Source organism: Sitodiplosis mosellana, unplaced genomic scaffold (genome assembly GCF_009176505.1).
Source record: "Sitodiplosis mosellana isolate CC-2019 unplaced genomic scaffold, AAFC_SMos_1.0 Smas_scaffold_5, whole genome shotgun sequence".
In the NCBI taxonomy this organism is placed as follows: Eukaryota; Metazoa; Arthropoda; class Insecta; order Diptera; family Cecidomyiidae; genus Sitodiplosis; species Sitodiplosis mosellana.
The window spans coordinates 4239078-4260328 of record NW_022595248.1 but is presented as its reverse complement, the minus strand read 5'-3'; the positions used below and the strand labels follow the sequence as shown (position 1 = coordinate 4260328).

At 37.1% G+C, this 21251-nt stretch overlaps 5 protein-coding genes across 13 annotated transcripts in view; 3 read left to right on the top strand and 2 right to left on the bottom strand.

Annotated features, from left to right (window-relative positions):
- Nucleotides 1-107: 107 nt before the first annotated feature.
- Nucleotides 108-4661, top strand: LOC129566902 (dynamin-1-like protein). 2 transcript variants are annotated; one of them, XM_055443291.1, is made up of 9 exons: nucleotides 108-458; nucleotides 1072-1216; nucleotides 1357-1836; nucleotides 1944-2131; nucleotides 2235-2475; nucleotides 2567-2640; nucleotides 2745-3432; nucleotides 3535-3746; nucleotides 3814-4661. In XM_055443291.1, exons 1-9 carry the CDS (start codon nucleotides 357-359, stop codon nucleotides 3868-3870), a joined length of 2187 nt encoding a protein of 728 aa, XP_055299266.1. In that variant the 5' UTR covers nucleotides 108-356; the 3' UTR covers nucleotides 3871-4661. The 2 variants fall into 2 exon arrangements, with proteins under 2 accessions (XP_055299266.1, XP_055299265.1); XM_055443290.1 differs by having other exon boundaries at nucleotides 1300-1836.
- Nucleotides 4662-4814: 153 nt separating this feature from the next.
- Nucleotides 4815-6193, top strand: LOC129566909 (actin-related protein 2/3 complex subunit 5-C). Its single transcript, XM_055443299.1, has 2 exons — nucleotides 4815-5260; nucleotides 5415-6193. The coding sequence occupies exons 1-2, from the start codon at nucleotides 5042-5044 to the stop codon at nucleotides 5655-5657; spliced, it is 462 nt and encodes a 153-aa protein (XP_055299274.1). The 5' UTR covers nucleotides 4815-5041; the 3' UTR covers nucleotides 5658-6193.
- A 214-nt stretch (nucleotides 6194-6407) lies between these two features.
- Nucleotides 6408-8881, bottom strand: LOC129566906 (D-3-phosphoglycerate dehydrogenase). Of its 2 annotated transcripts, none has more exons than XM_055443297.1 (7): nucleotides 8633-8881; nucleotides 8383-8569; nucleotides 7827-7877; nucleotides 7562-7650; nucleotides 7419-7484; nucleotides 6755-7338; nucleotides 6408-6574 (listed from the first exon to the last, which is right to left on the bottom strand). In XM_055443297.1, exons 2-7 carry the CDS (start codon nucleotides 8464-8466, stop codon nucleotides 6453-6455), a joined length of 996 nt encoding a protein of 331 aa, XP_055299272.1. In that variant the 5' UTR covers nucleotides 8467-8569; nucleotides 8633-8881; the 3' UTR covers nucleotides 6408-6452. The 2 variants fall into 2 exon arrangements, with proteins under 2 accessions (XP_055299272.1, XP_055299271.1); XM_055443296.1 differs by having other exon boundaries at nucleotides 8383-8495; nucleotides 8633-8878.
- A 546-nt stretch (nucleotides 8882-9427) lies between these two features.
- LOC129566908 (uncharacterized protein C1orf50 homolog) overlaps nucleotides 9428-21251 on the top strand; it is a 15313-nt gene continuing 3489 nt past the window's right edge. The window contains exon 1 of the mRNA XM_055443298.1: nucleotides 9428-9751. The gene's annotated coding sequence lies outside the window, so the exon portion shown is untranslated. The remainder of the gene's footprint in view (nucleotides 9752-21251) is intronic.
- The window catches only part of LOC129566900 (E3 ubiquitin-protein ligase MIB2), a 12628-nt gene continuing 2032 nt past the window's right edge, over nucleotides 10656-21251 (bottom strand). For 2 of the 7 annotated variants that reach the window (XM_055443283.1, XM_055443284.1), the window contains exons 2-8: nucleotides 16997-17222; nucleotides 16733-16900; nucleotides 16445-16616; nucleotides 16242-16351; nucleotides 15712-16093; nucleotides 15056-15218; nucleotides 10656-14946 (exon numbers count right to left, since the gene is read on the bottom strand). In XM_055443283.1, the coding sequence (XP_055299258.1) occupies nucleotides 12688-14946; nucleotides 15056-15218; nucleotides 15712-16093; nucleotides 16242-16351; nucleotides 16445-16616; nucleotides 16733-16900; nucleotides 16997-17054 (3312 nt within the window). In that variant the 5' untranslated portion in view covers nucleotides 17055-17222 and the 3' untranslated portion in view covers nucleotides 10656-12687. Of the gene's footprint in view, nucleotides 14947-15055; nucleotides 15219-15711; nucleotides 16094-16241; nucleotides 16352-16444; nucleotides 16617-16732; nucleotides 16901-16996; nucleotides 17223-19060 lie in introns of all 7 variants that reach the window. The other 5 variants (XM_055443285.1, XM_055443289.1, XM_055443288.1 and 2 more) reach the window with 5 other exon arrangements.

The following is a 21251-nucleotide window of genomic DNA, read 5'->3' as shown; positions in this document are numbered from 1 at the left end:
TGGAATCCCATTCGTCTGAATTCTGCTGTCAATTTGCACACGTCACGTTGGCCAACCTGACAATGTGAATACTTGGACTTTGCGCCAATGAGCATGTATGTTGAATGACATTTGCGCTGTGCGAATGAACCATTATTTCGTTCAATGTGTGAGAGTAAAGAAGAGAAGTAAAATTTTCGCACTACACAGTGAAAGAACATTCGCTTGTCCAATCAATTGTTTTAGTAGTTCTTTTTTTAATTTAGCTCCATTCGATTTGCGTTGTGTGTTGAAAAAAAGAGAAAGAAATTAAATAAAAAATTGGATTTTCGAATTGAGTTCATTGGTGAAATAGCAGCAATTCGTCAAAAAATAAAATGGAAGCTTTGATTCCAGTAGTAAATAAATTACAAGATGTATTTAATACGGTCGGTTCGGATTCGATTCAGCTACCACAAATCGTTGTTCTTGGATCACAGGTTTGTATTTATACAGTGTGAAACAAATCAATGGCTACCCCCCGCCAATGCAATCGCTGCAAATCACCATTGATAATGAGTCAATGGCATGTCGATGTGATTCGATTGTAAATTTTTTTATACGGAAATGAAATTCCGTGTGCAGGAATTTCAGTGGTTTTTTTTTCTGGTCTGCAAAAATTACGTAATTTTCAATGTTATCTTGCGACCATTCCATGTAGTGCACATAAATTGGGGTTGGTTCGTACATGTGTGATACCGAGCATGACACACATTTTTCGCACCCAAACTCATGAAAAGTGTCATCGCTTTATTTACATCGTGTGAACGCCTATTTAATTTATGGCATTTAAATTCTGGGCTTTAATATGTTATGAATCGACTAGTGAGTCTATCAAGATTGGCAGCTTTTGAATCGACCCAAAAATGAATTATTATGTACAAAAAGCAGACACAAAAAGACAATTTCTGTACCAATTCTATGTGAAAATATCCCATTTTGAATTGCGTGTGACGTTTTTTCTCTCCAGACATGCTGATTTTTTTTTCTTCATTATCACACAAAATTAATCATACATATGTCACCCGGGTTACTACTTTTTTTTATCTATAGAGTTCTGGCAAGAGTTCAGTGATAGAAAGTTTGGTGGGACGATCGTTTTTACCGCGTGGAACTGGAATTGTAACACGACGACCATTGGTTTTACAATTGATTTACACGCCATTGGAAGACAAGGATCATCGATCAGCTGAACAAGGTTTGTCATTGATTTTATTGTCAAAATCCGCTTTTGATACGACAACTGTTTGGAACCAAATATTTCGTTTACTTTTCATTCAGCGCCGACATTTGTACAAAGTCTCACTAATTTTCTTGGTCCCTCAAATCCTCTCGCAGGCACAGCAAAACTTGAAGAATGGGGCAAATTTTTGCATACAAAGAACAAGGTTTTCTCTGACTTCGATGAAATCCGAAAGGAAATCGAAAATGAAACCGATCGTATGGCCGGCACGAACAAAGGCATTTGCCCCGAACCAATCAATTTGAAAATCTACTCAACGCGTGTTGTCAATTTGACATTGGTCGATTTGCCTGGACTGACCAAAGTGCCCGTCGGTGACCAACCAGAAGATATTGAAGCACAAATCAAAGAGCTGATTCTTAAACACATTGAAAATCCAAATTCGATTATTTTGGCCGTGACAGCAGCGAATACCGATTTGGCAACTAGTGAAAGCTTGAAAATGGCCAAAGAAGTCGATCCGGATGGCCGACGCACTCTGGCTGTTGTCACGAAATTAGATTTAATGGACGCCGGAACAGATGCTATTGATATCCTCTGTGGACGCGTTATACCAGTTAAACTTGGAATTATTGGTTCGTTTTAAATGAATTCAACAATTCAATCGCATTTCTTTGAACGAGAGAGAGCGAGAGAGAGAGAGAGTGCAACAAACTCATGCTTCATTTTTTTCAATTAACAGGTGTTGTCAACAGATCGCAACAAGATATCATTGACAGAAAGAGTATTAACGATCAATTAAAAGATGAAGCCGCTTATTTGCAACGGAAATATCCAACACTGGCTACACGAAACGGTACACCCTATTTAGCTAAAACACTCAATAGATTGCTCATGCACCACATTCGAGATTGCTTACCAGATCTTAAGGTAAGAACCGGTGTCATCTTCGTCGCATCAGCGATAAAAAACGTTTCATGGATAGAATTCGCTTGTCATCATCATAAAATAATGCATCAAATTTCATTCACAGACACGTGTTAACGTCATGATCTCACAATTTCAATCGCTATTAAATTCATACGGAGAGGACGTAACCGACAAGAGTCAAACATTGCTACAAATCATAACGAAGTTTGCGAGTGCTTATTGTGCGACCATCGAAGGAACGGCCAGAAATATTGAGACAACCGAACTGTGTGGCGGTGCAAGGATCTGCTATATTTTCCACGAAACATTTGGCCGAACACTCGATGGCATTCATCCGTTGACTGGTGAGCAAATGGAATTTTAAACGATAGTTTCAGATTGCAAATTCATTTTTATTAATCTTTCTCTTCTATTTCCACATTCCTCCCGTGCAAGGTTTAACAAAAATGGATATATTGACGGCAATTCGAAATGCGACTGGTCCACGTCCGGCACTTTTCGTGCCAGAGGTTCGTATTGAAAATTTACATGTCAGTAGTTAGATACAAACCACATGGTCATACAACCATAGGGTTTTAAGCTCAACACGCAATTCATGATTCGTTTGTTGTAGGTGTCTTTTGAGCTGTTGGTAAAACGTCAGATTAGACGCTTGGAAGAGCCATCATTGCGTTGCGTGGAATTGATTCACGAAGAAATGCAACGTATCATTCAGCATTGCGGCAATGAGGTGCAGCAGGAAATGTTGCGATTCCCGAAATTGCACGAAAAAATCGTGGATGTTGTGACTCAATTGCTACGACGCCGTTTACCAAATACAAATTCAATGGTGGAGAATATTGTTGCCATTGAATTGGCTTATATCAATACGAAGCATCCCGATTTCCATAAAGATGCTGCTTTGGTGCCAAGTCTCTTGAAAACCGATCACATTCAAGAGAATCCATGGAATCAACGTCCCGATGGTGCGGAGAAGAGACGCACTAATCGCAATCCATCACCAGCCATGCACCATAATCACGTTGACGCATTGGCCGAGTCAAATCACAAAAATCAGGATCAAAACAATCAAGATGATCAAAAATCTTCGGGATGGTTGTCGAACATTTTACCACCAGCTGCACCAATGTACAACAACTCTCCGAGACTTCCAACTGAAAGTACCGAGAGTTCAGCTGCTAATACACCAACGCATGGTATTTTGAGCCCATTGAAACCAGTTAATTTGTTGCCGGATGTTCCAATCAATCCAGCCGCTCGCAAATTAACCGATAAAGAACAAAAGGATTGCGATGTCATTGGTAAGGAGGAGATTTATTGAAACTATAGCATAGTCGATTGGAAAGTGATAAAATTCTATCAAAGTTTTAACAACAAAAAAAATTCTTCATTTATATTTCCAGAGCGTCTCATCAAATCCTATTTCTACATTGTTCGCAAATCAATTCAAGACTCGGTACCAAAAGCAATTATGCACTTTTTGGTGAACTATGTGAAGGATAACCTTCAATCGGAATTAGTAACGCATTTATACAAATCGGAAAATGCCGACGCTTTCTTGAACGAATCCGATCATATTGCCGTTCGACGAAAGGAAGCAGCTGATATGCTCAAGGTGAGTGTTATAAAATAGGCTAAATTAGCCAGAGATTTTTCTAAATGAGATTTTCGTTTCGCTACAGGCATTGACCCGAGCTAATCATATAATTAGTGAGATCCGTGAAACACACATGTGGTAAACTCAAGGATTTTGTATCGGATTAGAATTCGTAGCAGTGTCTAATAAGGCAACGCATCATCTTTTAAAACCAAAACCACCACAACTACATCTTTACCATTTTACCATTTGATCATTTGAACGCATTTCATTTTGATGAATCATCACCGTTGATTTTTTTTTCTTCGTGAACAGACACATCAAAGGTTGATCGTTGATTGATTTTTGCCGTTTTTGTTGTGTTTTGTTCGAGTTTATTTCTTTATTTATTCAAAAGGAGAAACAAAAATCCGAAAAATCCAAACAATCTATGGAGAAAAAAAACTTTTATTCAAAAGGAGAAACAAAAATCCGAAAAATCCAAACAATCTATGGAGAAAAAAAACTTTTCTGACCGAAATTGAAGAAGCATTAAAAAATAGCACATAATAATTGTTGATACACTTGAATCAAAAATTCGGTAAAATATTTGTTTGAAAGAGAAAAGACAAGAATGATTTTGTTGTAGAAGCATTGCTTTCGTTAGAATATTCAGTGATATTTCGATATGTATACACATTCTCGTGAGTAAAATCAATCTCTTTTTCTTCTATACGTTTTTTTGGCTCATTTTCAACGTTTGTCAAACGATAGAAAGTTGAAACGAAAAACCAATTTACAACTCATTTAATTGAGACCAGCATTTTCGCTTCAAAATTGTAGTTTAAACCAAAATTCAAGTCTGTATCATTTTGAAATTAAATAACAAAAAAAAGAATAAACTGAATTTGTATGATACCATTAAGCATAAAAATAAAATCAAGTTCAAGATAATCAGCGTATTCATTTCATTAAATTATCTGTTATTACAATTGAAAACAATAGAGCGAAGCGACCTAAATTTAACGTGCATTTCAAATTGTCAGTGAATTTCCAGTAGCAGTCGCGCAAGCAACCGCACCCAACTTCACTACCATACACACGTCTATTTTTGACATTTGCTAAACGGGAGAGTTTTGTATATCATTCGCTTTGCCCCACTGATTCATCTTTCTTTTTTTAATGTTTAATCTCTGTCTTCATTGATTTTATACTTTAAATTCCCAGTTGAATTGAACATTTGCCAAGGAAATTCGATAGAAATACCAACAAATCACTTGGAATTGATAGAAATTGAACGTGAGACAATAGTTTTTTTTTTAAGTAAATACAGAATGGCAAAGAATACATCGAGTTCGGCTTTTCGTAAGATAAATGTTGACCAATACAATGAGGACAATTTCAAAGAGGATGAAATCGATTCAAATGGAACAGTATACACTGGCCCCGACGATGCTGAAATCACAAAATTACTTAACACCGGCAAAAATGTTGAGGCATTGAAACTGGTACTGGAGAACGCCCCGTTGACAAGCAAAAATCAACAAGCCAAGGTGAGTCTGATGCTATGACTTCATTTTGTGTTAATCGATTCAAGTTTTTTGCTAGTGTGTTTGATGTTTCATGCAGAAGAAAACATTGAATTTCAAAATGATACAGAAAAGTTTTACTAAAAAAAATTCCATTTTTCTCCAATTGTTCTCACAGGAGAATGCCAGACAGTTGACACTCAAAGTATTGCTATCAATCAAAGGCAACCAAATGGACAGTGCAATAACCGCATTAAACGATGTGGACTTGGTGGATGTGCTGATGAAGTATATTTACCGTGGTTTCGAGTTTCCGTCGGATAATTCCAGTGCACATTTACTGCAATGGCATGAAAAAGTGTACGCCCGATACGGTGTCGGTTGCATTATGCGAGTCTTAACTTGCACAAATCGAGCGTAAAACTGTGCTGTGGTGCCGGAACGCAAATTGCGATAGCAAAGTGTGTGTGTGTGTATGAGTATATGAGACGGAGGCACAAACACTCCGAGATAAGATAAACTCAGTTTCAATTCATTTCTTCTGTTCAACTTTTTTGGTCACAGTGTGTTTGATAAACGGACAATGTGAATCATAATCTTTTTTTTTCTGTGTTTAACATTTTATTTTAATTGTGCTAACACACATTTTTTTTCCCTTTAAATAAATTATTTTTTTTTGCATTGTTAGTGATCCTTCTATTAAGAATAAAAACAAGAAATAACTTTTTGCTGAATGCAAATCCAATCAAGGAAAATTGCAATCATTCTGAATTGACTGCTAACATTCTTTTTTATACGCCATCGCCAAATGGTTTAGTCAATTGCATTTTTATGACATATTTTTTTTCATCATTGAAACATAATAAATTATAACGAGAAAACAAAGGAAAAGTGAAAATAAAACCCAAAATAATGTAAAATTGCGCTCAAATAAAGACGTAAACAAGATAAAATAAATGCGTTGTTTTTTTTTCGTATATATGTTTAAAAATAGACTGTTTCTTTCTTTTAATCAACCAAATAAGAATATTTTTCCTGTGTGGAAAACAACAATATTTATCGTTTGACGTAGCAAACATTGCTTGATTTACTTGATTCGACTTATGTTTCTACATCTATGATATATATAATGCGGTTTGTTGTGAGTCAATCTCCCTCTTTGTATGGCATATTTATTGTTGTTGCAGTAGTCACTCATGTCAACCAGCTAGCCGCTTTAGTATTTCTTCAAAACATCGCGGTTAATAACACCATCATACTTTGTGTATTCCGTCGAACGACCAGTGAGAGCAATAAATTGCTCGGCCACTTCAACGGCGACACGGATTTGAGCTTCACCTAAATTAGACAATTACATTCAATTAGTTTGTTTATAAAATCATTGTCACCACATGTCATCGGTATAAGTACGGTCACAATGACCAAAAGTAGAGCAGAAAACTCAATGAGTAGTACGTAGGAGAAATGAAAAATAGTATAATAAGCGTATATAGAACATAAAAAGTGCAGTAGACTTGCCTGTGCTGGCGCCCAAATGTGGTGTAGCAACAACGGCTGGATGTTGAATCAGTTTCTTGGTGATTTCGGCCTTTGGTGGTTCTTCTTCGTAAACATCAAGTGCGGCACCACCAGCTTTGCCTGATTCCAAAGCGGCCAACAAATCGGCTTCGTTGATAATACCACCACGTGCAACATTCACCACTTTCACGCCTTTTTTGCATTTGGCGAGTGTTGCAGTGCAGATCAAGTTTCTAGTGGCTGGAATGAGTGGAGTGTGTACGGTAATATAGTCAGCCAATGGCCAAATTTCATCCAATTCCAACTTTTGAATGCCAGCTGCCTTTGCCTCTTCGACTGTGGTGATTGGATCAAAACCAATAACTTTCATTCCGAAAGCATTCATGCGGATACCAACTTCACGACCGATACGACCCAAACCAAGAATTGCCAACGTTTTGCCGTACAGTTCTGAACCAGAGTACAATTTACGATCCCATTTGCCATCTTTCATACTTTGACCAGCCGGCACAATTGGACGCGCCAATGAACCAATCAACAAACATGTCAATTCACATGCAGAAATTGAATTTCCACCAGGTGTGCTACACAAAAACGAACAATCAACCGTAATTAGTTGCTATTTCGTAATCAAATTCAAACAATTAACTTTCATTTGACTCACTTCAAAACGATAACATCGTTTTTTGTTGCAGCAGCGATGTCAATGTTATCAACACCAGCGCCAGCACTAGAAACAAGCAAAAGTCGGAAATAAATTTTTGAAAAAACTCATTTTCAATATAGATAATCAAGGGTTTATCTTACCGGCCGACAACTTTTACATGTCCGGCACCGGCTTCGAGCACTTCAGCCGTAATTTTGGTGTCTGATCGCACAACCAAACCATCGTAATTCTGTGGTTATATGGAAAATTGTTAATAAAATTGTTGATCATATTGAAAATGCTTTAGAGAAGAAGAATGTGATGATAATAGATGAAAAGGAAGAGCGTGAAAATTAATTGAATATGACAAGTGAATAAAAAACGTGCTGATAAGGAAGACGAAAAAAAATCATGATGTAACTGTACCTTCACTTCAGCGCATAGTTGCTCTTTCGACAATTTCAATTTGTAGTCAACCTGCAATGAGACATATCCCATTCATTAGTCGCAATATCAATGACGTTCGTTGTTATGAAGTAGGAGAGAAATAAAATCGATTCTAACAAAATTTCGATATACTTGAACAAATACACATGCATGAAAAAATGCCGACTCAAATGCACGTGCGAATCATCGACAGACCAACTTGTTGAATATATTCATACGCAATTCAAAAAAGACACCGCAGTAGCAGCAGCTACATCTTTTCATGATCAAGAACGTTTCAAGTTTTGCATTCGTCTTTGATATTTTTCATTCTGTTTTTTTTTCTCGTTCAAATTGCATGAATATAAATATACAGAGAAAACCGGTTGATTTATGATTTTGTGTTCTTCAGTCGTTCTAACTGCGTATGCACAACGAATTGCCTCGCCTCCAGAATGAAAACAACAAAAATACACTTGTGCGCACGTGTGTGTGTGTGTGGGTCTGTATGAACAACGAAAAAACATACGCAATTTTCAGACGTCAGCTAAATTACCTTAATTCCATTTTGCTTCAAGAGTTGAATGCACGATTCATCGACAGCATCGCAGACCAGAACGTTTTGAATATCAACAGGCATTGTTTTTTTGTTTCTGTGGTTTTCTTGCACTGCGAATATTAAATGGAAATGGTTGTGATCTGTTAAAATTATTCAGTAGAAAACAGTCGAATGCCTCCTGGAACTGTATGAAAATAGATAGATAGATGTACGTGTGTGTTTTTTTTTTCTTCTCCACTCAACTCACCGAGACTAAAGAAATGAATTTATTTGCTATGGTGCTGCGTACAAGCGATCTAATTATGTGTTTATACACCGAAACGGCTCAAATCAAACTGATATGCTCCGGCGGATGAGTGGCTCTTTTTGAAAATATTCATTGCTTCTTTTTTCACGTCGACCGAAACGGTGCGGTGCGCTGTGCATTTGTGTGAGTGTGAATGAGCAAGTGTGCTCATGTTTATCGGTTTGATTGTGCGTCGCACAACTTGATCAACATCTATAATACACGGACATACACATTGATGTCCACACTCCACACAATGTGTATCAACCCTGTTGATGCGGTTCTGCTCTTGCTTGTGTTCAACGCTTATCACATTTACGCATTCAATGATGATGTGCACAGCTCTTATTGCTGTTGTTGTTATTGGTTGGTCGTTCGTTCGATGGTTTGCAGCGAATCAAGTAGACACAACACTAAATTAATCGCGCAATTTCAATTGATGTGCTCTGAAATGATGATGAAGCGCTTAATTTCTCAACGGGGGACATGCCAATTATCATCAGCCGAATATCGCATGTGATGAGATTTTTTTTTTATTTCTGTCTTTTCCATCATTCTTCGAAATTGAAACAATTAATGCAATTTTTCTATTGATACAGCTGGAAGTTCAGACACAATTGGCGAATACTTTGGATAAAATTGGAAATATTTTATTTGTCGTGAGATTTACCAATTCCATTTTTTTCTTCTTCTTATTATTGTTTTGTTGATTTCTCTTCCAATTTAAAATTGTATGATCTACTGTCTCTATTTGCCGTATCTGTCACAACGATTGCATCATATGAAACGTAATATGAAAATATCAAGCTATTTTTGTTTGTGAAAAAGTTCCAAGTTGAATGACAGCTAAGCAGTTCATAGTTACTGAGCTAATTATCTCTCGTCAGACGATAAGAAGTTCGTTAGTGGTCGCTGTTATCAATCCACCGAGGGTAAAAAACAACAGCGATAACATCTTGTTATTAAGGCATTGGTTGTTGCGATTTGTGTTGAGTGCCGGTTGCTACCTACAGAAAAACAATCTCCAGTGGAAAGAACTTGAAAACAGCAAAACAACTGCAATTTCATGAAAGAAACACTGTATGTAACACTGTTTATTCATGTTTTGTCATCATATATTTTTTACGTTTTTCTGGAGGGGATTTTATTAACATTTTCGTCAACAAGATTATTTTTTTTTCTCATTTTTGTTTTTGTATTGATTGTGTATAAGTTTTTTTTACTTGTCACAAAAATATTAGTAACAATATAACTTTTGAAATCTGTTTTAAGGTTTCCAACTTTACGAGAATAAATCAGGCTTTGTTATGCGCTAAATCCATCACGCTAAATAAACTCATGCGATAGATTTATGCGATAAATGTGATGCGCTCGCTTTGCGGTGACCGAAGTCTGTTGCTCTTCACTTGTTCACGCATGAACGTTCATGCTTTGCAGTAAATGCATCGCTTAGCGGTAGTGAAGAGCAACAGACCTCGTTCACCGCAAAGCGAGCGCATCACATTTATCGCATAAATCTATCGCATGAATTTATTCAGTGTGATGGATTTAGCGCATAACAAAGCCTGAAATAAATACAGAGTTTCTTTTTTCTTCTTTTTTCCCACTTTTATCGTTCCGAATTATTTCATCTGTTTCTAAATATACATAATGATATATGGGCGTTCTATATTGTGATGCGCGTTCCTATCTCTCTCTCTCTTTCTCTCTCTTTCATTCTCTTTCTCTCGCTTTCCATCTAAGGAAATGAAAGTTTATTTTTCCTCATTTATTTGCTGATTTTCGTGTTTGGTCACAATTGTCTATAGTTGGCTAACGATCAAGCTTGGCTTGCTTACTTGATCAAGTGGTCCTTATTATTGGAAAATTTTCACAGAAAGAGAGAGAGAGAGGAAAAAACGGATTCTTACAAAAGATTCAAATCTTAAAAAAACATTGAATATAACAGTGAGATGTGTAGTAAAATGGTTTCATTTTCTCTTCATTTTTTTTTTCAATTTGTCGTAAATATTTATTCAATAATCATGAGCGAACTACAATTCTTGGTTGAATGTATACATCCTTAGTGGGAGGCGAGCAAACTTAACTTAAAAGTAATTAAATTGAGGGAAAGGGAAATAATTTAAAATAAATAAATTATTATTATAATGAAAAAAAAAATCTATTCGCATTTAAATTTTCGCATTACGAAAAAAAGAAAAGATTTATGTACAAAAATAAAGGGAATTCGAAGCAGTTCGCATGAATGGCGTGCGAAAATCAAAAGTACAAATGCATATCGAGACTTGTATTTGTAATCAATTATAATCATAGTCAAAGTAACCTTGAATGAAGCAAAAAAAAGTAACTAGAAAAAAGCCAATCGTGTGCCATGAAACTTGAACAAGTGAATGTGCTATGGTGGTGTAGTGGAACATGCGGAAAAGAAATTCTCTAATGAAATGAAGAGGAAAAATAACAAATCTAATTAATGCTAACAAATAAACGCTGAATTATTGGTTTTGACAAGAATTAATTGCAATTCGCTCGACTCAAAACAAAATCCAACACATTTTGTATCACTAGAGAATTGCAATCATTCCACTTTGAAGCGGTGTGTTTTTCACAAAATTTAATCCACTGATTATTGTTTAATAAAAGTATTATCGTATAGCAAAATAACCGATATGAAATGTTGTCGTACTGATAACGTCTGAATCGATCAAAACATACATTGCTCGCAAATGTGTGTGTGTGTGTGTGTGTGTGTTGGTTGCTTGGCTTTCGGTCATATACATTCTAATGATAAGATATGCAATCAGAAGGTTTTTTTTTCGTTTGACTGGTCCTAAACTATATATACTACTAAATATGAAGAAAAATTCTCTTTCTACCAACTTTTTGAATAGATTTTTTGTTCCATGTTGCAACTTTTCTTCTTTTCATTTTTTGTGACAATTTTTCTTCAAATAACATCTCTTCCAGTATGGCTGTATATTTTTTTTTAGTAAATAATTGTTCGAAACGAGTGGAAAAAAAATTTAAACACATTCGAGAAATGATCAGACCATCAAAAAGTAAATAAATTATGTGTATTATATGTCATGTAAAAACTAATTTGCGACTTCATTCCATGTGAACTCAATTTCAATTTGTTTGTTCAATCGACGCGCGATAATATTCATTTGCATCCTTTATTTTCTAATTATTATTGGTACCCGTTGGAAATTTCCATTCATTCACTCGTTGACATTATTTCAATTATTTGATTCATTTCCATTTTTCTCATTCAAAATTCTTGCGAAACAATTTTTAAAAAAACCAATTCATTTCATACACGATGCGTCATTATAAACATAGAAACAAAAATCATCGACGATTTTTTTCCCCCTATCTTCTCGATTAAATTGCGCCAATGAACAATCTCAATATTGATTAAATTTTTGTTAGCTTACATACGTTTTCTTTTTGTTTGACTACGATGAAAAATAGAGTTGAACAATTTAAATAGAACATTAACAACATGAATCTGACAGGAGAAAATGCAATTAATTACTGGTAAAATTTTGTTTGTTTGTTTCATTGTTTTCAGTATTGTAATTTATATATTGATTAAAATGTTCAAAATATATGCTTCTTACAATAATATATATAAGAAAGGTGCACCCTGTAAATACATTTTTCATTTCACATACTCATTCCAATCGGTTTATCTCCGTGCGCGTGTGTAATTCGATCCATTTACGATTATGGAATTTGGATTTAAATGGTTATGTGTTTTGAAACGCGTATATGTCACATACTGTTGTTGTGTCATTCAATTCATTCGGCTCTTTATCAGGTTAATATGTATTTTCTGTGTATAGATGTGTGTTTTTTCTTTCATCATTAATTGTGTGGAAGTATTTCGGTTATTTATTCACTATGTCGAAGGTTTTGTATGTGCGTACATACACGCTTACATTCAACCAAAACCTAAAAGCAATCTCAATCGATGACATTGTTTGTGTGTCTGTTCTGTTGTTGTTGTTATTTTCCTAGTATAAATTGATTTTTTTGACGATTTGTTTTCGGCACATGTGACATGTTTTCAGTGTTTCGGCGCAACGTGAGCAACAGCTGTGACCGCAAAGGAAAGCAACGTCGCGTACTCGCTCCATGCAAATGCTACAGCTGTGTGTCTCTTCGAATTCCATGATTTTACTTTCGAGATAGCGCAAACGATCATCGGCCGCTGGTTGTCGTGGTGTCACTTGAACTTGCATACGATTCACGGCAGCAACAGCGGCTGCATTACTTTTTGGTACTTCTTTGCCATTGTGTGTGCGACGATGTTCAATTGGTCGTCCGCATGATAAACATTTTTTCATGCGCATTGAACATTCACCGCATGCAATTTGATGGGAGCACGGTTCAAAGATTATCAACGATAAGATTTCATTGCATACGATGCATTCATTTGGCTGCGTCGAATGGATTTGGTTTATGATTTTATTTGAATGATGCGTTTCATTGGCGGCACACGGTTCATTTGGCAACGCTGTGGTAGTCGACTGTTTGAAATTATTGTTATCTTTGGAAGTTGAGCTGGACGATGATGCGATATCATTGTCGGCATTTGCATACAAATTGCTAGTATCACTTGATGTGGACGCAGCAATACCGCCCGATTCATTTGGTATCGATGCGACCGGTGTATTTCCACGAGCGGCTAAGCGTGAATCCTCGTGATTCGTTTTCTTTGGTAAATTCTGATTTGTAGAGAGCTCATCGCCGCTGGCATTCAGTGGTGATGCATTTTGATCGCGTTGCTGTTGTCGTCGCATCGGTGTCGGTGGATTTGATTGGTTTGATGTGCCCGGTACGGCATCGTCACGATCCAATTCCGTCGCAAAGCTATTGTTTACACTGCCACTGTCCGACAAATTTAATGCTTGAATATTTGAATAGGTTTGTTCCAATTCACTACGCAAATCACTAACACCCGGCCGTCGTCCGTCCACCGCTCGTGCCTTTGCCACATAGCTAAGAATCAAATCTTGCATTTCTTTATCCAGAATCCAGTGTAAAATTTGATTGCCCTTGTTATTTATATCCACTTGGCATCCACTCTGTGCCAAGTAGCACAAAATTGCATACATTAACCGATTTTCATGGCAATGTGCCAAAGTCTGGTAGATTCCATGTATTTTTGGTGCTTCGGTTACGCTCACTTCTTGTGTTAGATTACTCTTTTTGATGACGCACAAATGCATCGCATTGTCACCGTCTTCATCTTTCACCAGCACATCGCAACCCAAATCGATCAGCTTTTCAATTGCAGCCGTATGCCCTTGTGCCACAGCCAATAAGAATGGTGTTTGCCGCCGATTGTTCCGTATATTTATGTCGGCTTTACCTTCACGAACAAGCACATCAACCACCAACGAATGACCGTTCAACGATGCCAAATGTAACGGAGCAAAACCATCATTCTTCTTAATGTCCACCAGTTGTGGAGCTAATTGAAGGATTTTTCGCGTTGCCGCCACATTTCCCTTCAACGAGGCATGGTGCAGTGCATTGAAACCACGATTGTTTCGTACGGTTAAATCAAGGTTTGGCGCATTACATAACAGCTCCACCACTTCGGTGTTCTCTTTGCCGATGGCATCGTGTAGAGCCGTATCACCGTAGCTATCTTGAATGTTCACATTTGCTCCGAATTCAAGGAGAACCTTCACACAATGCGGTGGTTTTTTATGTGCTGAAATATGTAGCGCCGAACAACGACTCGAATTCACGACATTTATGTGAGCGCCGTTCATTAGAAGGATTTTCATAATTTCTGGTTGATTGCCAAACGCTGCATAGTGAAGCGTCGAATCGCCCTCTTTATCAACGATATTGACATTTGCTCGCACCGATAACAAGTACTTGATGATATTTATGTGGCCTTGATGTGCAGCAACTTGAAGACAAGTTTTACCAGCACTCATACAATCGACTTGATCGGAATGCCCATCCAAATATTGCTTTACATAGTCCAAACGGCCTAGAGCCGCTTCACGCACCAATTTATCAGCTGCTGACGTTCCAGACAGATCGGATAGCGGAGTCATTACATGGTCAGTTCTTTGATGACTCAAATCCATCATACTGTTTGAACGCTCCGTTGCTATGGCGGTTATGGCCGGTGAACGCTCTAATTTCACACATTTTGGGTTCAATGTCCATGCAAAACCATCGTCAAGCTGTTGCACACGTAAATCACCGTCCGTATACACTTTTGTCACTTTTCCAGTTTTGCCCAATGCCTATAAAAGTTAGAGCGAAAGTGTTTTTTTGAGTGAAAAATCGAAAAAAAAAACATAAAATCAATCCAAGTAATCACATAGATGCGCAATTGAAAACCATTTCACTTACATTTCGCATGGTTTCTACCCATTCTCCGTGCCCTTTCTGCAATTTTTCTATTTTAGCCGCGTTTGTGTCAATTGTAACAATGTCTCCCACCTGGAACGTGCAAACTTTGATGAGAGCTGCCGGATGAAATGTCCAACGATTCGAACAGTTTTCGTATTGAACTCTGGAAAAAAAAAATTAGGTTGAATATAATTTTTTTTATTTATATTTTGATTGATGTCACAACGATGACCATGAACAATGTGGAATTGTGCCATGAAAATGTCACTTTCTACATGGATAGGAAATGCTAGTATTGATTGCTCAGTGAACATTTCCAATTGAACGCGTGAGAATAAAAGACTGACGCTACCAGGTTTTTCGCAAAAGCGGGATAAAAATCAGTTGCACGCAAAAGAGACATTTCAAAAGGTTGCACGCAAGAGAGAAGTATATTGTTGTTGTAATCACGGCTTTAAAATTCAAAATGCGACAAAATAAAATGATCCGTTTGTGTGTAACCTTTTGAAATGTCTCTTTTGCGTGCAACTGATTGTTATCCCGCTTTTGCGAAAAACCTGCTAGCGTCAGGCTTTTATTCTCACGCGTTCAATTGTTCAGTGAAAGCGAATCCGATTGAAAGAAACGTTGAAAGAATATTGAATGGAGATGCATACCGTATATCGCCTTTGTCGGTGATTCTATGAACGCATCCCACTTTGTTAAGGTATTCCGCCATACGTGGATTCCAGCCACCGTGTCCTTGTTGCAAATTGATCAATGCCTTCCGATCTAAGCACACTTTCACGCGGTCACCAACTGTGAATGTGGAACGAGTAGCCGCTGTAACTGGTTGTTGTTCCTCTTTTTTGCCAAGAATCGGCATGTGATCTCGATAATAAAATCCACCCGATGCCGGTTGAATGTACTTCAAATCAACGTTCCCTTTATGGCCCAGCCGATACACGTTTGTCGAACCAGATACCCATGACACGTTCGCTACACTTCGGCAACTAATATTGTCCCATCCACGAATTTCAACGACTAAACCAGATTTGCCTAGAAACAAAAACCCATAACCATTATATACACACGGAGTTCATTAGTTATATGCAGCTAATTTCATTAGTTTGCAAGCTAAAAGAATCTAGTCTTTTTTCATAATTCAAGCATTTTGGTTGGGTTAATGTATCTGTTTATCGCTCACCTCCATCTTGACCGCCCCACTCCCAATCGTGACCTTGCACAACTTTGGCTCCAACAAAAATGCCTTTCATTTCAACTTTGACTGAGCCAGCTCGCGGCGGAACACGAACTCTATCCAATGCGAAAAAAAACAGAGTCAAATTAATTGATGATTCATTTGGATGGGAGAAATCATAAATTCACTCATCAATTGATGACACATACCCGGCCGAATTAGCGGTTTGAAATCGGATAAATTCATGGTTCAAGTCATGTACATCGTCACCGTAACACGATGAGCACAGGTCAAAGTTCGGACATTGTGCACATCGAAAGCGAATTCCGGCTAAACCAGATTTTGAACAGCCATCACATATAATGTTTGCATGCCGCACACCTTTTTTTTGTGATATCGGGAAATATAGAATGGAAAAAAAATTAATTAACGCTTTATTAATACGTGTGTATGCGATAAATGAACGGTGCGTCACATGGCAACACAAGACAACATACCGATTTGTGCGTTGTCAACCACGATTAAATCGAATTGATCTTGATAACCAACGCGATAATTGGAGCGATTGCCCGAGTCCCAGTTCACAATGACTGTTTTCTCAGGAGAATATGTACTACCGGCTCTTCCTAATTCGCATACCGTCCCTATGTGACCTTCGCCATCGTCTGAAAGACAAAATAATTAATTATATTTCATTTGTTGTTGTTCACATATTAAATTCAATGCACTCGATGAGTTCTTTATTGATGATGTATGTGTACCTTGATCGTTCCAGATCCAATTGGGGCCGCGTGCCACCCGAATTCCCGGCGCTATCATATCACTTGATTGTCTATTTTCGTTAATTATATTTATTATGTGTGTGTGTGTGTGTGTTCGTTCTTCTCTCGTTTCACTCTTTCGTTGACTTCACTGTCGTCTTCTGCCTGCTTCTTCCTCGTTTGGCTCTTGCGCGAATCGGATTTATTCGAATTCAGTGACCCGACTCTGTAATTCAATTAATAGAAACAAATAATGAATGTCGAAGCAACAACGAATCACAAAATGGAATGGAACAAAAATATATGTAATAATTAAGTGCAATAAATGCGGTGCTGACATTTCCGTTGAATTTATTAATACAAAGGCCCGCAGACGCCGAACCAAAAATTAAAATGACTCAACGTTTAATTGACGATTCAAGTGTCCGCGAGCACAAGTATTGAATTCAAAATGAGTAGACCGAAAAATTAAATCTATATAAAAATTAAAAACAAAGAGAACGCAAACAAAGCAAATACATATATCCAATTTGCAAATCCATTTATATCGCTCACCACACCGTATTTACTTGGGCCTGACATTTGCATTTATTGCCATGATTGACACGGTGAAAGAAAAATTGTTTTTCAATCCAATGCGAATACGCTAATTGAACATGCTATCACTCGGTCATATATATAGATTTTTTTCATTACTTCCTCTTATTGGGTGATTTCGGGCTATTGCAAAAGCCGACTGCTGAACATTCTGCCACAGAATGTAATCGAAAGGAATATGAAAGGAACCGAATAACAATAACAAACCAAAAAACCGATTACTAATCAACTAACTCACAATCAATTTTTTCAATTGTTTGATTGGCAATTCATTCACACTTTGTCATTGCGAATAAATTTGAATTCTTGATAAGCTTGGTCTTGGCATGGCTTTTGTTTGTTTGTTTATGTATGCAACACAATTCATGCAATATGTATAGAAATTCACGATAGCGAAAAATAGAAACCAAACGACAAACAGCAGAAAAAAAAACAATTTCTGAATGAAATGAAATTGAAACCAACATTTCATGACACACACGGCGTATTATTGTTGCGCTCTCAAGTTTCGAGTACGAAAAAAAACGCCGATTCTTAAATGGCTCTTTTGTATACATTACTGAAGGTGTAGAAAATAATTGCAAACGCTGGAAGCACTGATGCACAGCAAAAATAGAATGCATACCGTGTGTCCGTGTTCGTTTCAATGCAATTGTTTTGTCATACAGCTCCAGAACTGTGTGTGTGTTGACTTCATTCTACATCAAATGAATTGAAATTCCAAGAAACTAACTGTACTTGCTTACTCTATCGATTTGCAAAACTTTATCATCACATTGATATATATACGTTCTTCTTTTGTGTGTCATCATTCATTTTCTTCACTCTCCATTCAGCAAAGCACACAACGATAAGACGAACTTCGACACAAAAGCTGAAGAACAGGGCAAAATTCAAAGTTGTCACCGTTGTCGCAGTTGTCGACGACGACAACGCGCGATAACCATTATGATGATGAATCATTTTTGCATACATAATTTCCTCATCAAAACACTTATAACCATCTGACTATCTGACTGTGAGGGAGAAATTCCAAATATGCGACAATGAATCATTGTCGGTATTTTAGACGCTCTATTTCGTGCATAAATCAATAATGTCTCTGGCAATAAATGCTCGACTGTAAAAAAAAAATTGATTTATTTTTGTCTCCTCATTGGCTTTTTTTTGAATAATTATCAATTTTTTTTCTATTGCCACTGAATTGGGATTTTTCACTCGTATTTTTTTCTGTTCTTTGCATGTTTGGTATATTCCCACCATTAGATTGACTTTGAGCTTGATTCGGATGTGGAGAGCGTGTATAACAACAAAAAAAAAATTACGACACGCCTTCAAAACATCTGATTTAACGTAACACACTCATTTTGGTCGCTTAATTTTAGCGGTGCTCGTTATTATACTACATTTCTCTTTGTTCTCTTTTTCTCGTCAAATTTCACCGAAAATTTCTTTGTTTTACGGTACTTTTTGTTTACTCGTACTTTTTCGGCGTTTTATTTCTCTCTCGTGTTTTTTTTCTCGACACTTTGTTTTCGCTCCAGTTCATTTATTTTCATTGTCAATTGTACTAAAAGATATGTATTTTTGTAAATTATACATTAAACGGAATACAATGTGCGAATATCGCATTTTAAACACTGGCGAAAACAAACAAATCGTCCGCTTGGTCTGTGTTTATGTGCAGAAGTATCGGTTATGAAGGAAATGAGATATCAAACGGGAATTTGCATAAGAAATTGTTTAATTCATCTCTCGAATTTCTGTGTGCAAATTGGTCTAAATGGAATATATTTGTTTTACTTCGTGTTAATGTTTCTGCTCGTCTTTCTGCTGTCTGCACTCGACAGTAAACAATTGCCGTTCTTCATCTTGAACACATTTCGCCGATTCACTTCAATTAATCAGACTGGGATATTTTTCATCTCTCTTTTTTGACACATTAATTGTGCAGAACGAATGGAAAATTCAAGTACACAGTACACACACAAGCATAGACAGACACAACATTTGTAATTACAATGGAAGAAATTGGTCGACGATGAAATGTATACCACAAATGCTCGCTCGCTCGCACCGGATGTATTAAATCGCTGTATTTTGTACGGATTTTATAATTTGTTTTTCATAATTTGTAATTTGCACTGGTTAGAATGATTCTACGAACAATGAGATGATGATGTAGCACCATTCGCATAGATCACAAATAGTCAACGACTTATGTTGTGCATGGCATAACCAAAGCATATGACGACTTGGTTTTGGAAATTGTTGAAAAAGACTACAACGACGATGATGGTAGCGGAGGCGGAAAGAGCGAAAAACTTTTTATCACACGCAAGTATAAAGGAAACATCCACACACACACACACAGTCAGTCAATTTGTGTTGAAAACTAACTTTGACATTGTTCACGAGTGCTCGATGTCATTGTTTTATTTGAGCTCCGGTTTTTGATAAATGAAAATGCAAAAGAAATCGACAGGAAAGTATTTTTTTTTCTTCTGTACATTGGAACACGGAATGTGTGAGCGTGTGTTCGGCGTTTCAACTGAAAAGACTGTTGAAATTGTCACATAACACTGAATCGAATCATTATTTTCTATCTACATATTGCATGCACACGCGTACAATTAAAAACTGTCGCTAGACACAATTTTCTCTCCCTCAGCAACGAAACACACACACCAAAAGGCACCGACATGGAAATATCGTGGCAAAAGAATGAATAGAAAGAGAGAGGGCGAGGAAAAAAAAAGTGCGGCATTTATTTATAGCCACTATGGCATCGTATCGACAATACTCAACAGCCCACGAAGTGTACGTTATTCCATTATGGCTTTTCTTGTGCATGCAAATCCAACTCACACTCTCTCTCCTCCTCTCTATGCTCGTTGAACGGGAAAAGGAAAGCGTGAATACCTCCAATAAAGAAAAAAAATCAACATATCCACGAATTTTCTACTCGAACCAACGAAACGTCAAACAATCATCTTTCTCTCTCTCTCTCTCTCTCTCTCTCTCTCTCTCTCTGATTTCCACACTAACGAACTGTAACTACACGATAGCACAGCCAACCGAACACTGAACTGGAATATTGCGCGCTTACAACGCAAACACACAGCTAATAAATGTTATATACACGAGACAAAAATATTCAACCCAGTTCAGGAGTTAAAAGGCCAATCTGTTAATAGATCACTCTCTCTATTCAATTAATTTTGCGCAATGTACCAGCATATTCCAACGGAATTTTAACGGGCGAATAGTGCATCATCGCCTGCCTCACACTCGCGCAAATGTGAATTCAGTTTTTGGTTTTGTTTGTACTGTAAACACTCATTTACAATGGGTTTTAACCACGTATATTGGCCATCTTTGTCGCCGCTGCTCCGATGATGATTCACTCTCGACGATTGATAAAGTTAATAAACACACAAATTACGTATTCATTATGCAGGCATGGCGCATTGATGTGTCTGTCTCTGTGTGTGCGGTGCGCGTTTGTTTGTTGATTCATTTCTGTCGTCGATGTCTGACTCGTTGTTGATTTGTCTATTTACTTATTTATCTACTCCATTGATAATGACAGAAAAAAAAAATCAAACGCACAATGTGAGAACACTTAGATTGCCGCATACAATGGCACAAACAATTG

Excerpts from the sequence above, each read along its gene's own strand:
- LOC129566902 (XM_055443290.1), top strand. The coding sequence starts at position 357 with ATGGAAGCTTTGATTCCAGTAGTAAATAAATTACAAGATGTATTTAAT. Across the intron at positions 1,217-1,299 it reads TCATCGATCAGCTGAACAAG|CGCCGACATTTGTACAAAGT; the intron begins GTTTGTCATTGA and ends CTTTTCATTCAG. Across the intron at positions 2,476-2,566 it reads TGGCATTCATCCGTTGACTG|GTTTAACAAAAATGGATATA; the intron begins GTGAGCAAATGG and ends CTCCCGTGCAAG.
- LOC129566909 (XM_055443299.1), top strand. The coding sequence starts at position 5,042 with ATGGCAAAGAATACATCGAGTTCGGCTTTTCGTAAGATAAATGTTGAC. Across the intron at positions 5,261-5,414 it reads GCAAAAATCAACAAGCCAAG|GAGAATGCCAGACAGTTGAC; the intron begins GTGAGTCTGATG and ends TTGTTCTCACAG.
- LOC129566906 (XM_055443297.1), bottom strand. The coding sequence starts at position 8,466 with ATGCCTGTTGATATTCAAAACGTTCTGGTCTGCGATGCTGTCGATGAA. Across the intron at positions 7,878-8,382 it reads TGAAGCAAAATGGAATTAAG|GTTGACTACAAATTGAAATT; the intron begins GTAATTTAGCTG and ends GTCTCATTGCAG. Across the intron at positions 7,339-7,418 it reads AACGATGTTATCGTTTTGAA|CACACCTGGTGGAAATTCAA; the intron begins GTGAGTCAAATG and ends GTTTTTGTGTAG.